Here is a 14,702-nt window from a genome sequence, read left to right on the forward strand (position 1 = left end):
TGTGCCTGTTCTTTTTATAGCACACCCTCCTTTTGTGTGTGTGTGTGTGCCTGTGCCTGTGTGTGGCTTCAGCAGCCTTCACACCAGCGCTTAGAGGGCTGCCTTTGCACTACTGTTAAATTTCCTGCCCCTCTCGCAGCTGGAGACGGTTAGCTTGCAAATTGAAGTAATCCTGGTCAAGAAGAAGGCCGCCTTGGGTGCCCTGGGCCCTGCGTTCAGGATGCGGGTGAAGGAGGGCAGCGAGCGTGGGCTGGCCCCCTTCTTTCCCTTTCCAAGATAGCCATCTGGGGCTGCCATAGAGTTGTAGCCTTGGAAGGAATCCCAGAGGTCATCTAGTCCAACCCCCTGCAATGCAGAAACCGCAGCTGAATATTCCCTGGGAGATGGCCACGCTCGCTCTGCTTAAAAGCCTCCAAGGAATTAGTATTCATATTTGTATTAGTATTAGTATTCGCCGCCCATCCAACTGGGTTGTCCCCACCACTCTGAGCTGCTCCCAACAAAATATTAAAAACACAATAAAACATCAGACATTGAAAACTTCCCTATACAGGGCTGCCAAGGGAGTCCATTCCCCTGCCAGCTTAGTAATGGAGCTTTAGGTCTTTTGCCCCTTTGGGGGGGGGAAGATTTCTCAGAAGCTCATGCAACTCCTTTCCAGAAAAGGCACATTTTCTTCCCCTTTTCTTTTTGAAACCCATTACATGTGCGTGTGGCCCCCTGGGATGCTTTCCTGTGCCTCTTGTGTGGCTCGGGGGGGGGGGCGTGGAGAAACATTGGCGCTCAGGAAGGGTCACACAGGATACTCTCCCCACCCCCAATATACACTGGGCTATGGGCTAGAGCGGCAAGAGGCAGCCACTGGCGCACGGCAAACATCCCCAAGCACCCTGGGCTGACATCTGGTGCAGGGCAGACATCCCTCCCATTAATTAGGGGGGCTAGCAAAAAAAAAAAAATGGGGAAGAAAATCTTTTTATTGTACAAACTGATGGCGGGCTGCTTGGCTCTCCTGTAGCAGCAGGATCTGAGATTTGAAACAATAAAAAATGTGTGTGTCCCCCACCCCTTTAGGTAACTTTTTTTAAAAAATGCATGCTTACCAGCCCCCCTGGAGGGGCTGTTTGGGGAGGGTGGGCCCACCGGCCGCTGTGCCTGGCCTGTACCCATCCTTGAGAGGTGGCTGACGCTGGCACCAGAAGAAAGGCAGCCCCGTTTTTCCAAGAACTCTGCTCTTTCTCAGCTTGATAAGCATTTGAACGCAACGCCGCTCGATTGGAATTGGCAGGGTGTCTTCATTCTTTTGTCTGCCTGTTTATTTTTCCCCTCATCCCTCCACATGTGCTCGGCAGCCCACGGATGAGGCACCCCCAAGACCCGGAGGCTGGGAAAACGTGGTGCGGAGGCCGTGCCAGGACCCCCTCTTTCCGCAGCCGGGCAGCGGCTCCCAAGGCTGCAAGTGAGGAGGACGGGGCAGTCGAAGCCAGCTCAGCTTAGGTTTAATCTTGGGAAGGGTCAAGGCTCTGCCAAGTGGAGATGTTTTCAAGTGCAGGCTGCCATTGGCCCCCCAGCCTCTGGGCCTCATCCAGCAGCCGGACTCTTCTTTCACACTGGTGGGGAATTGGTCTGTCAATATCTGTTAGCTGTAACAGACCCAGGAAAGGTGCCTGCAACTCCCAGCCACCAACGTGAATCGATTAAAAATATATATAAATCCATTGCATTTATATCCCACCCTTTCCTCAGTGGGGCTCAAGGTACATGGTTCTGGCCCTCATTTAATCCCCACAACAGCCCTGTCAGGTGGGAGAGGCTGAGAGTGAGTGCTCAGCCCCCGGGGTCACCCAGGGAGCAGTCCCAAAATGCCAGGCTGGTGGAGGCTGAGACTCATCCACAGCCCCAGTAACAAACGCAGGAAGCTCCGTGATCAGAGGGAAGGACAGGGGGACTGAGCAGGATGCTGCAGTGCCATCCCATGAGGACTAGGAACTTGGCCTTTGAAGTCTGCTCTGCTCGGGGACGCGGTGTTCTGTGCACCAGCCCAAACGCAGCACCGGCTGCATGAATAGCAACCGCCAGTCAGGCTTGTGGAAGGCAAGTGTCCTCCTGAGTCCTGCGGTGTGGATCCCCCCTGCCTTTGGGGGAAGATGAGGGCAGAAGCTGGGAAGAAGGGCTTAGCAAAAGGCAGAAGTTCGTGGGCTCTTCTTCCTTGGTGGTTTCTAAGCAGAGGCCAGGTGGCCGTCTGTCAGGGATGCTTTAGCTGGGATTGCGAGGCGGGACTAGATGGTCCTTGGGGTCACTTCCAACTCTGCAAGTCTGTGATTCTGCGGAAACCCCAAATGCCCAAGCGGGTGGATCAAAGACCTTGATCAGTATGCAGCAGCATACACAAGCAGGTGGGCAGCAAGCTGTGTGTGTGTATCCGTGTGTGTGTGTGTGTGTGTGTGTGTGTGTGCCCAAAGGACTTTGGAGCCCTGAATTCTAGCTTAGAATAAGCCCATCCCTGAAAAGCTGTGCAAGAGAGAGCCGTCATTCTGGCAAGGCGGCTCTCGCGGCGCAGGATTCTGACTCCTTCAAGAAGTTCTTGCCACAGACCAGACCGGTCTGTTTCCTTGGCTACAGTCTGATGCTCTCCCGAGTGGGGGGAGTCTCAAAGCTGGAGCAAGGGGGGTGAGTTTTTAAGCAGAGGTCGGACGGCCACCTGTTGGGGATTCTTGAGCTGTGCTCCCTGCATTGCAGTGGGCTGGGCTGGATGACCTTTGGGGGACCCTGCCAACTCTGCAGTTCTCAGTTGGAACTAGATGAGCCTTGGCATTGTGCTTGTGAGTTAACGGGGGGCTGCTTGTAGGGGGGGTGCCACTTAGTAAAGCTGGCTGGAACTCCTGCACTGGGTGGGGGTTACGGTAGTAGGGGAGCCTTCCCCTCCTGCAGAAAAGAAAAACCCTTTTGGTCAGAAGTGCCTGCCAGAGGGGCCTTCTGCTTAGCCCTGTGCTGGCGTCCTGTGGCATGGGTGCCAGGGCCAAAAGAAATGTCCCCTGCCCGGGGGGCTTTGACTTATTTTTCCCTCCTAGTGGCATCTGCCCTTCCTTTGCTGCTCTCCCCCCGCCCCCAGCAGTCCTCCTCAATTCCACACTGGGGTTTTTTCTCTCTCCCCCCCCCCCCCGCCCCGGTCTATCTTTTTCCATCTCTCTGTCTCTCTTCGTAACAGTTTTTAATAATGTTTTAGTTAGTTCCAGCCCTTTTCCCTCAATGGATCCCATTGGAAAAAAACAAAAAGCATTTTGAAAGGAAACAGTTATACACTTCCCTTCCTTTGAAACTCTTGCTGGCACCTTTTCCAGTGCAGTAAACCATACAACATGGATTTTCAAGAGTTTCCAAACACAGACATGCTGGCGTTAAATTTATGAAAAAATGTTTTATTCGGCCGTGTGCTCCAGAAAGAGAGAGGAGCCTCGGAGCGGCTGGTCAGAGTTGAAACCCAAGCCCCCGGCTCGGAATCAGGCTCCCCCCAAACCTGCTAGGAGGCGCAGCTGCCAACCCCAGGCAGCTTGCTGGGCCTTTCCCAGTGCCTCTGCAGCTTCTCCTCTCCCAGAAAGGAAAGCGGGGGGGGGGAGAGGAAGAGGAAGAGGAGTCCCCCTTCGGCTACTGGCCCTTCGGCCGGCCCAAGAGAGACTCTGCCGCAAATCAGCACTTTGGGGTGGGGCTTTTAAGAGCAAATCTGCACTGAGATGAGTCTGCTCTGTAGGGCTTTCTGCTGGGAGGGGGGCTATTAAAATTACACACACACCCCAGGTAGTCCAGAGTCTGCGTCGGGTGTAGACAATGTGATGTGCACAGGAAGTCCCAGAGGCACTTCCCATAGGAAGCTGCCGTATACCGAGTCAGGCCATTGGGTCATCTACCTAGTATTGCTTGCACTGACTGGCAGCTGTGACCCGCTGGGTTTGGGCTGGCAGGAGGCTCTCCCAGCCCCACCTGGAGATGCTGCTGGGACTTTCTGAGATCCAGCCCTTTCCCACCAGCTCCCTGTTTAAACCGGCCCTTAAGCCGGAACCATGAGGGCTGGGATCTTGCTTTATTTTGAGGGGGAGGGCTGGGGGGGGCACCTGCTTTGCATGCAGAAGGTCCCCAGGGGCATCTTTGAAGCCCAGGGTTGCTGCTTCCCGTGGCTGACCTCCCTTTAGAACAGCTTCCTGGGTTCCTTTGAACGTCGATGTAGCGGCTTTTGTCAGTTTTGACTACAGTGGTACCTCAGGTTAAGTACTTAATTCATTCTGGAGGTCCGTTATTAACCTGAAACTGTTCTTAACCTGAAGCACCATTTTATCTAATGGGGCCTTCCACTGCCGCCGTGCAGAGCACGATTTCTGTTCTCATCCTGAAGCAAATTTCTTAACCCGAGGTACTATTTCTGGGTTAGCGGAATCTGTAACATGAAGCGTCTGTAACCCGAGGCCCCACTGTATTTTTATGTCCGTCTTTGGCACTGAACTGTTTTGCTGCTTCGCATCGCCGAAGGTGGCTTCCGAACGCCATTTAAAATAGGCGCAGATTCCAGGAGAGGCGGAGGGTGCAGGGCATATCGCCAGAAGAGTCTTGCTGGTAGGGCAGATGGGCTTGCGGGTGAGGAAGGAAGGACTGATGGACAGGAGCGGCCGCCCTTGCCCTGCAGGCTTTGATGACAGAGCTGCCCCTCTCCCTGGGCCCTCGCCACCCCACCAGCCACACACAAAGGAGTCTCCAAGGAAACTGGGTCTCCCTCCTGCACATTCACACACGGCTGTCAGGCTCCAGACAGCCTCTGGCGCAGGGCTGGGGGAATCCTGCCTGGCCTCTCCCACCCAGCGATGGAGTCTCAGCCTCCTGCGGGGTGAATGGGTGCTCCCTTCTGGCTGCAGGTGATCCCAAGCAGCCTGCAGAGGCCGGCAGCTTTCTCTGCAGTTGGGCTGCCAGAGGAAACCCCTGCGCTTTCCCCCTGGAAAGCGCATCAGGAACTTGCCCCCCACCCCACTTCTAGCCATCCTGCAGTTAAACGTGGACGCCCTTTGCTCATATACAGGAGCTGTGTGTTTCCTCTTCTGAGCTGGCGAGGCGGCAAGGGCCCCAAATAGCACCTCCTTGGAAGAGGCCCCAGATGGCACTAAAACACTGGCCCCAAATCTCCAGCAGAATTCTATGAGTTGTGCAGCCCTGGGGGAGCAAAGGTCTCTGCTCTTTGCAGCTTGGCAGAATCTGCTGTTTCTGCTAGTCCTGGTGAGAGATGTTGCCATGGGAGACCCTACCCCAGACCCCAGCGGTTGTATTCCCTCCAGAGCAGTTTTGTGGGGTTAATAGTGGCAGGTGTGCACAGACACCCGTATGGCTCTGTTCTGTCTCTACTGTTGGAGACGGCAGATGCCTCTGAATAGCAGTTGCTGGGAATCGCAGGTAGAGAGAGTTGCTGGTGCGCTCAGTTCTCGCATGTTGGCTTCTTCCCTTTGAGGGCACCTGGTTGGCCACTGCGAGAACAGGATGCTAGACTAGATGGGCCCTCGTTGGCCTGCTTATGGACAAGTGTCTTGCTAGCAGAACCTCCATGCCCAGGGACAGTCTACCTCTGAATACCAGATGGTGGAGAACAACAACTGGAGAATTGCTGTAGTTCTCTGGTCCTGCTTGCAGGCTTCCCACTGAAGTACCTGGTTGACCACTGAGAGAACAGGAGGCTGCGCCAGGTGGACTATCGGCCTGACCCGGCAGGCGCTTGTTACGCTGCTGCGCCCTGGGCCTTGGAGGGTTGCCACCGAGAGCTCCTGGTGCCTGGGTGTTTCTGTCCGTGCAGGGTCCCCCAGGTGGGGAGGCTCTCCGGAGAGGCACGGGTGGGGGACTGCAAAGCCATCGTGCCCTCCCTGCTCACCCCATAGGCGGCACCCGCTCTGCCCCATGGTGGGCCTGTGGAAATGGCTTCTCCGCCTGTTGGTCATTAGGGACCTTTTCAGGAAACTTCTGAGAATAACACGTTCTAAAAATGAGAGAACCGCTTTCCACAGATAGCTTCCGGGAAAAGGGCCGAGTTAATTTTAGCCGCTACAGCGCCCTTTTCCGCTTTCAGGGGGGACACGAGCTCGAGGCTGAAGACCCCGGTGTGTGTGTGTGTGTGTGTGTAAGGATGTAGCGCTGCTCAGTCACCTCGCAGAGGGGAAACAGGTCTGGTCTTCCATGGATCCAAACCCAGAGGCCGTCCTCAGAGTCACCTCTCCCTCCTGCCGCCTGTTCCTATTGGCTCTCCAGGCCAAAGGGGACGAGCGTGTGGGGCTCCAGGGGTTGGACGTGGGGTTCAGGACCCTGGCCAGGGCAAGCCCCTCTCGTAGCCGGGCTTCCTGTGCGAGTCCCGCGCAGGCCCAAGGCCCCGTCTGGGAATATGCCATTAATTTTTATACTTTCCCCTGTAAACCACCGACCCTTTTTATGATGTCAGGAGGGATTCCTTAATTCTGCAGCTGCTTCCTGGTTACGTCAGAGGAGAGCCTCCCGTCCTGGAGCCGAAAGAGAGAGCTGTGCTCCCCGGCTTGGGGGCTGGGGGGGCAGAAACAAATGAAGTGTTGAGTATCTAATGGCTTCCATGGGGAGAGCCCCTCTGTTCTCTCTCCCCCACCCCTTGCTCCACACTTTCCACCAGGCCTTACCTTGTCCTTCTCTCCCCCTCCCTCCAAGAAAGAGTGATTTGCAAAGGAGGCTCTCAAAGGCCACGCCTGCCCCCCCTTGTCCGTGAAAGCACGCTGTCCTAGTACATGGGGGTGTGTTTGTGCAAATCCAGCGCAGAAAACCGTGGCCCTTTTCCCAATCTCCTGATGCCCGGACAGAGAAGAGCTTTTGTCCTCTGATGCCCCAAAGGACTAGAAAGTTACAGGAGGGGAGATTCTGTGGATCCACCAGGATCCATTCTGTGTTTTTAATATTTTGTTTCTGAGCTGCCCAGAGTGGCTGGGACAACCCAGTCAGATGTGCAACATATTAATAATAATAATATTATCATTCTATTCTAAGGCCAGTGATCCAGGCTGGCGAGGAAGGCTCTTAAAAATGAGGCCAAAAAAATGAGAGGCACAAATACAAGGTGGGTGACACCTGGCTTGAGAGCAGTACATGTGAAAAGGATCTAGGAGTCTTGGTTGACCACAAACTTGACATGAGCCAACAGTGTGACGCGGCAGCTAAAAAAGCCAATGCAATTCTGGGCTGCATCAATAGGAGTATAGCATCTAGATCAAGGGAAGTAATAGTGCCACTGCATTCTGCTCTGGTCAGACCTCACCTGGAGTACTGTGTCCAGTTCTGGGCACCACAATTCAAGAAGGACACTGACAAACTGGAACGTGTCCAGAGGAGGGCAACCAAAATGGTCAAAGGCCTGGAAACGATGCCTTATGAGGAACGGCTAAGGGAGCTGGGCATGTTTAGCCTGGAGAAGAGGAGGTTAAGGGGTGATATGATAGCCATGTTCAAATATATAAAAGGATGTCCCATAGAGGAGGGAGAAAGGTTGTTTTCTGCTGCTCCAGAGAAGCGGACACGGAGCAATGGATCCAAACTACAAGAAAGAAGATTCCACCTAAACATTAGGAAGAACTTCCTGACAGTAAGAGCTGTTTGACAGTGGAATTTGCTGCCAAGGAGTGTGGTGGAGTCTCCTCCTTTGGAGGTCTTTAAGCAGAGGCTTGACAACCATATGTCAGGAGTGCTCTGATGGTGTTTCCTGCTTGGCAGGGGGTTGGACTCGATGGCCCTTGTGGTCTATTCCAACTCTATGATTCTATGATAAGTAGACCCCCTCTGCTCTTGATAGATCAGGTACCTTCAACCTTTTCAGACCCAGGACCCACTTCTCACCCAGACATGCATTTGGGGACCCATTTATTGGTCTTATCCCATATATTTGCTGGGTAGTGGTGCTCCTGTTGTGGCCCACCTCGGATCAGGCCCTGGCCCACCAGTTGGAAGACCTATTCAAGTCTTAATAGATTGAGAAGGGGCTCAGCTGAACTTCCAAGGATTCTGTATTTCTCTTTCTCTTCCCTCCTCCCTCTAAGAGTAACTTAGCCAGGTGAACTTAGTGGGACTGGGAATCTTTGGTGAAGGCTTTTGCGCACACACACACCCCATGCAGGCACTATTTCCCTTTCCACTCCTCTTTCCCTCCCCTCTTTGGACAGTGGGGCTACAAGACATTTGCATTCAATGGGTATTCCTGGCTCCAGCCAACGTGTGCGCATGCTGCTTGAGTCTGGCAGGAGACTGTCATTTGGGAGGAGGTGAGAGGGAGCCATGTGTCAGGCACACATTAAGCTAGGGCTTTGGAGGAATGCCCCCCAGCTGGGACTCTTCCTCCTCCCCCCCCCAACATCCCACCCCAGAGATTTGCATTCCTGTCTGGTTGACATACCAGCCTCCCCCCCCCCCCCGCCGCCCCATCCCTCTGCATCCCAGTGGGGGCTTAGAAGCGTCCACAGGCGCTCCTGGGTGCTGGCCTCCTCTCTGGCTGCCCACTTCCTGCAAGAAGGCCAGCCATGGGGCTGGGAAGGGGGGAGGCGGAGGGTGCGGTGCCAGGACTGTCTGGCTGAGGGTGACTCAGAAGGCAACAACTCAGCGAGTGTCTGAGCAGCAGTGATAAGGGAAGAGGCAAATGATGATCGCCTCCAGGTGGTGTCAGCTGGGAGGGAGATGGGGGGGAGCCAGCCCCACAGCCTTCCTGCCAGCCAGCTGGTGGAGAGGGGTCTGGTGGTGGTGGCGGCTGCAGAGTCAGTCGATGAGACATCAAGAGGTTGCCTCCTGGGGTGACTCCCCCCACCCTGGCTGGCCATCCGGACACATCCACTTTTGGCTTTTGGGAGCAGAGTGCTGCTGCTGCTGCCTTCTGCTCTCAAAGGCCAAGCTCTCTGGCATCACATCTGGAAAGGTGTGTCTCATTCAGCCTGGGCTGTGCAAGACTCTGGATCTGGCCAGTGGCCCATCTAGGCCACCATCCTCTTTCTAAGGGGGCCAAGCGGATGCTTCTTCCAGGAAGCCCATAAGCAGAATCCGAGCGCAAGAGCTCTCTCCCCTCTTCATTACTGGGTGAAGGTTTTTCTGTCTTGGCAAATGGTCTGGTGCAATTTTGGACCCTTTCACAGCCCGCCAACACTGGCCTCCCTTGGCCCGAAATCAGGGTCTCTCTTAACACCCACGTCCTGTGTGTTTTGTCAGGTTGATGATGATGCTTCCTGCGTTGGGAACTCTCCTCTTTGGACTCTAGATAAGAACCGAAGGAGAGCCTGCTGGATGAGGCCTGGGGCTCATCTGCTCCAGCCTCCTCTTCTCATGGTGGCCAATGAGGTGCCCCAGAGGCAGCCCCATAAGCAGGACCAGAGCCCAAGAGGCCTCTCTCCTCTTGTGGTTTCCAGCAACTGGGATTCAGAAGCATTCCTGCCTCTGACCGTGGAGGCAGGACAGAGCCATTGTGCCTCGTAGTCCTCCGTAACCTTTTCTTCCTCCGTGGATTTGTCCAACCCTGTTTTAAAGCCATTTCGCTTGGTGGCCCTCCCTTGCCTCCCGTGGGAGCAAGTTCCATAGGTTAACTGCGCAGTTGTCTCCATCTGGGGCCATTTGGCCCCTTCTGCCTGGGCATTAGCCCTGCTGCTGCTCTGGCTCCTTCCACTGGCTCCCCTGACCTGGCAGTGGCCTTCATGTAGCTCCCTCGTCTTGCTTTACTGCTCCCATCCGGGCCTTGAGGAGGAAGCTGGCACTTTCTGCTTTCTCCTGCTTCTTCTTCCCAGGCTCTTCCTCTGGCTCCCTCCTCCATGGCCACCTCCTTCCTCTCTCGCTGCCCTTCAGGCCTGGCCGATGGTGTCCAGCACACCCTGGCGGGGAGCGCTGGGTGTTTATCACTTTTCCTGGAGATTATCTGTTTTAAGCACTCCTTGACAGTTACAATAACAAGGGCCGCGCTCTCGGTTTCCCAGCACAGAAAAAGGGGACACTCTCCCGCCGCTGAAAGATGTATAGCGCTAATTGGAAAGGCATAACATCCGGCCACATGGCAGCCCCTCTCCGCTTCCTGAGCCTCGACAACTTTGACGACAGTTGGTTTATGTTTTCCATGAATATTTTGTTCTCTGGGAAACGAAAGCGGCCTTCCCGGCCAAGCGGGAGGCAGCTCCCAGGTAGACGGACACCAGGGCGTGCGTGTGAGTGCCAGAGCATCCCCTGTGCTCTGGAGAGCAGACTGGCCGGGGCGAACCTGGGAGAGGAGCGCCCCCAAGGCCCCCTCTGCCACTTGAGAACATAAGGAGAGTCTGCTGGATCAGGCCAAAGGGGGCCCGTCTAGTCCAGCCTCCTCTTCTCCCAGCGGCTGAACAGATGCCTATGGGAAACCTGCAAGCAGGATTTGAGCCCAAGAGCAACACTCCTCGCTCCTGTGGCTTCAGAAGCCTGGCTGCCTATGACCGTGGAGCCAGCGTGCAGCTCGCGTGGCTAGTAGCCATCAATGGCCCTCTCCTCCCCAAATTTGTTTAACCCTCTTTCAAAAGTCACCTGCGAGGAGTGAAGCTACAGGGAATCAGACAGAGTGCCTTCTCGGTAGTGGCACCCACCCTGTGGAACGCCCTCCCATCAGGTGTCAAGGAGATAAGTAACTATACACTCTTTGGAAGACATCTGAAGGAAGGCCTGGAAAGGGAAGATTTTTAATGTTTGATGTTTCGTTGTGTTCTTATATCTGCTGGAAGCTGCACAGGGTGGCTGGGGAAACCCAGTCAGATGGGCGATGTACTATTATTATTATTATTATTATTATTATTATTATTATTATTATTTATAATTACTATTACTGTTATCATCATCATCCAAGTGGGTGGCTGCCACTACCTCCTGGTAGAGCGAGTTCCACCATTTAACTCCATTCTGCGTGAAGAAGGACTATCCTTTGATCTGTTGCCCCTTCTTGGTCTCTCTTCTTGGGTCACCTGGTTGTCTTCTCTTTCCATCTTGGCACCCCAGAGAGACCAGCTCTATGGGTGCTAGAAGGATGTCCTCACAGCTGCCCAGCTGATCTCAGGCTGCCTCTGGACCCTGCAACCCCCTAGGCCTGGCAAGTGGAACCTGCAGCGCTAGGCGAGGGGCAGTGTAAAGTTGTGCAGTAGTTAGAGCAACAGACTAGGACCTGGGGGAGACCAGGGGGCCAAGCCTCACTTGGCCATGAAACCCACGGGGAGACCTTGCTCCCATCCCTCCCCCTCAGCCTAACCTGCCTTGTGGGGTTGTTGGGGGGATTAAATGGGGGGGAGCCATGGAAGCCACCTTGAACTCTGTGGAGGGAAAGTGGGATATAAATGTAAAGTAATAAATAAATAGGGGACGCAGGTGGCGCTGTGGTCTAAACTACTGAGCCTAGGGCTTGCTGATCGGAAGGTCAGTGGTTCGAATCCCTGCAACGGGGTGATCTCCCATTATTTGGTCCCAGCTCCTGCCAACCAAGCAGTTCAAAAGCACATCAAAGTGCAAGTAGATAAATAGGTACCGCTCTGGTGGGACAGTAAACGGCGTTTCCATGTGCTGCTCTGGTTTCGCCAGAAGCGGCTTAGTCATGCTGGCCACATGACCCGGAAAAACTGTCTGCGGACAAAATGTCGGCTCCCTTGGTCAGTAAAGGGAGATGAGCGCCACAACCCCAGAGTCGTTTGCGACTGGACTTAACTGTCAGGGGTCCTTTACTTTTTAAATAAATAAATATTCAGAGTTGTGCTACAAATGAGCCTCACTTTAGAACACTGGACAAGAGGTTGTTGTCAGACTACAGCTCCCATCATCTCCACCTGTTGGGAGCAAGCAATGTCTGGTTCCCCCACCTCACTTTATTGGGATATTATTGGTGAGCTTTAGTGCCTAAGGGAAATAAATGGCAGCCACCCACCCAGCTTGGCTTCCCTGGCCGCCCCTTCAGTTCGTAGGCGTGAGAAATTCAGGCGCCACCTTTAGAATCGCTTAGCAAAGGAGAAGAGATTTCTGGGCTGAGCAGCAGCTTCAGAGCAAAGGCCGCCCCCCTGCATCGCTCTGCGGGGGTCCTGCGATTCCTGCACAAAACTGCAGGGTCAGTGGAATCTGAACACCCAAGTTCAGTTTCCTCAGAGCGAGTGCGAGAGAGAAAGCAGCAAGTGCCTAGACCCTGTTGCTGCGAAGTGAGACTGGTCGGCCTAAAACCTGGTGGGTCTTAGAAGACTCCATGGATTTCCAGCCGCTAAGGACCTGCGTAGCTGAGCCCTGCCTGGCCCTCAGTGACAAACTGTCAGGTGCCATAAGAAAGCTGCAGAGATAGCACAGGATAGTACGCACCCCTGAAATGATCTCCTTCAGCTTCTGCCTTCTGGAAGAAGGTACAGGGTTATAAAGACCAGGACTAGCCGCCTGAGAAACAGTTTCTACCCAAATGCAATCCTGGTTCTAAATGCAGTATAAAGAGTCTCTATAGTATTTTAAAATGGGGTTTCAGAGTTTTTAGGGGTTTTATGTAGATTTTTCAATTTCATTGTTCTGTGTGGGACAGTGACAATAAAGATATCGTATCATAAACAGGACAGATCATGCTGCCTGCTGTGCCTTTTGTAAAGTTGCCTATCTCTCCGCTGTGCATTTGGACACCTCCGAAGACACTGCTGGGCTGCCTCTCTTGCCCTCCACTCACGGCTTCAGAGTCATGGCGTCCTCCCCTCATCACCTCTGTCAGCTTCTGGGGGACGGAGCGGGGCGATTCCCTGCCCTCCTCCCTCCAGAAGTGCCTAAGCTGCCTGGCATCTGCGTTGGTCAAGTCCAGCGGTGAAGGAGCTGCCCCTCCCGCCTCGGCAGCTGTGACTTGAGACGGAGCCAGGCTGCGCCGCTAATTATCCCTCTGACACTCGCCAGAGCTCCTCTTGGCACGAGGGGAAGGGGCCGGGCTGAGTGGCCGCCCTTCCCCGCTGGCGCACCAGGGCCTGGGTGGCAAAGCGGGATGGGTCAGTCTATTAAGACTCTCTGCCTTTTCACCAGGCTCTCCGTGGCAGCCCAGACAGGCCTCTGTCAGATTTGCAGAGGGGCATGGAGGAGAGGGGGCAGCAGGGGTCACCAGTTGTCCTTTAAAAGAGGACAAATTGATAGCTATTAACCACAATGGCTCGGCTCGGCCTTCACGGTCAGAAACAGCCGTGCTTCTGGATGCTAGTTGCTGGAAACCGCAGGAGGGGAGAGGGCTCTGGGGCTCAGGTCCAGCCTGCGGGTTTTGCCTCCTGTGGCCTGATCCAGCAGGCTCTCCTTACGTTTGAGAGCCTCAGATGAGCCCTCCTGTCCAGGTCAGGCAATGCCACCCCCGCTCCTAGCCCACATCATTGCTCTGCATCCCTGCAACCAGAGCGTGCTTGGTGGCAATGGTGGTGGTCTGGCGCCAACTCTCCAGGGCTCCCTTGGTGGATCAGTCAGGCGTGAGGTTCATAGAAACACAGAATGGTAGAGTTGGAAGGGAACCCAGGGGTCATCTCACCCAACCCCTGGCAACACAGGAATCTCAACTAAGCATCCCTGACAGATGGCCATCCAACCTCTGCTTAAAAACCTCCAAGGAAAGAGAGTTTGCCGCCTTCTGAGGTGGTCTGTTCCACTGTTGAACAGCTCTTCCTAATGTTGGGTCAGAATATCCTTCCTTGTCATTTGGATCCATTGGTTTGTGTCCTCTCCCCTTGCTCCCTCCCGCATTTGACAGCCCTTGATATATCTGAAGGTGACTCTTATCTCTCCTCTCGAGCTCCTCTTCTCCATGCTCAACATCCCCTGCTCCCTCAACCGTTCCTCATAAGGCTTGGTTTCCAGACTGCCCCCTGGACAAGCACTTCTGTCGCTGCTACCTTGGTGGGGGTTTTGTCCGAGGTTTCACGGGAGGGCGCTGACCGTGCTTCCTTTCGTTTCCCCTTTTCCCTGTAGAGTGCCTCTCTGAAGACTGTCGCTCGGTGATCCAGGAGCAGGCCACAGCCCTGGGGCTCTCCATGTTCGCCATGCTGGTCAAGCGCTGCACTGCTCTGCTGCGGGACGTCTCCCCAGGTGAGCAGAAGCAGGCATATATTTCCCTTGCCAAGGAGGGCTGCTTTTTCTTCGTTTCCCTCCCTCAACACGCCTTTGAGGAGACCCACGGGAAATCAGGCTAGATTCAGGGAACCCACGGCACTAGCAGAAGTCAGTGCAAGGACTCTTGCTAATGGAACAGGGCTTCCCCAGCATCTGCCTTGGAGGGTCAGGAGAGCTCAGGGGGAGGGCAGGAGACCCCAGGTTCACTCCTGGGAGAGCATCGAGCTGGGAAAGATTCCCTGCCAGAACCCAGGAGAGCCCCTGCCAGTCAGTACAGGAAGTACTAGGCCAGGTGGATCAACAGTGTGACTCGGTAGAAGGCACCTTCCTCTGCTCCCATTTAAGTTGTCCCTGTATTTAGAAACATGAGGCTTGAATCTTTTTCTTTTCAGAGAAAAGGACCATAGCTCTGTGGTGGAGACAGTCTCAGCCTCAGTCCCCAGAGGCATCTCCAGGTAGGGTGGGGAGACACTCCCTCTCTGAAGCCCTGGAGAGCCATTGCTGCCAGTCAGAGTAGACAGCGCTGCATCAGAGGGACCCAAGGCAGCTTGCAGTCTTCCTAGAGTGTTCAGGGACCCTCTTCCCCCCATTTTGGCATC

At 54.6% G+C, this 14,702-nt stretch overlaps 1 protein-coding gene across 2 annotated transcripts in view; it reads left to right on the top strand.

Moving 5' to 3' along the window:
• The window catches only part of SMG6 (SMG6 nonsense mediated mRNA decay factor), an 89,305-nt gene that overhangs the window by 31,829 nt on the left and 42,774 nt on the right, over nucleotides 1-14,702 (top strand). For both annotated transcript variants that reach the window (XM_082201676.1, XM_082201677.1), the window contains exon 11: nucleotides 13,963-14,079. In XM_082201676.1, coding sequence (XP_082057802.1) covers nucleotides 13,963-14,079 — 117 coding nt within the window. The remainder of the gene's footprint in view (nucleotides 1-13,962; nucleotides 14,080-14,702) is intronic.

This window comes from Podarcis vaucheri (assembly GCF_965113315.1).
Source record: "Podarcis vaucheri genome assembly, chromosome: 15".
Lineage (NCBI taxonomy): Eukaryota > Metazoa > Chordata > Lepidosauria > Squamata > Lacertidae > Podarcis > Podarcis vaucheri.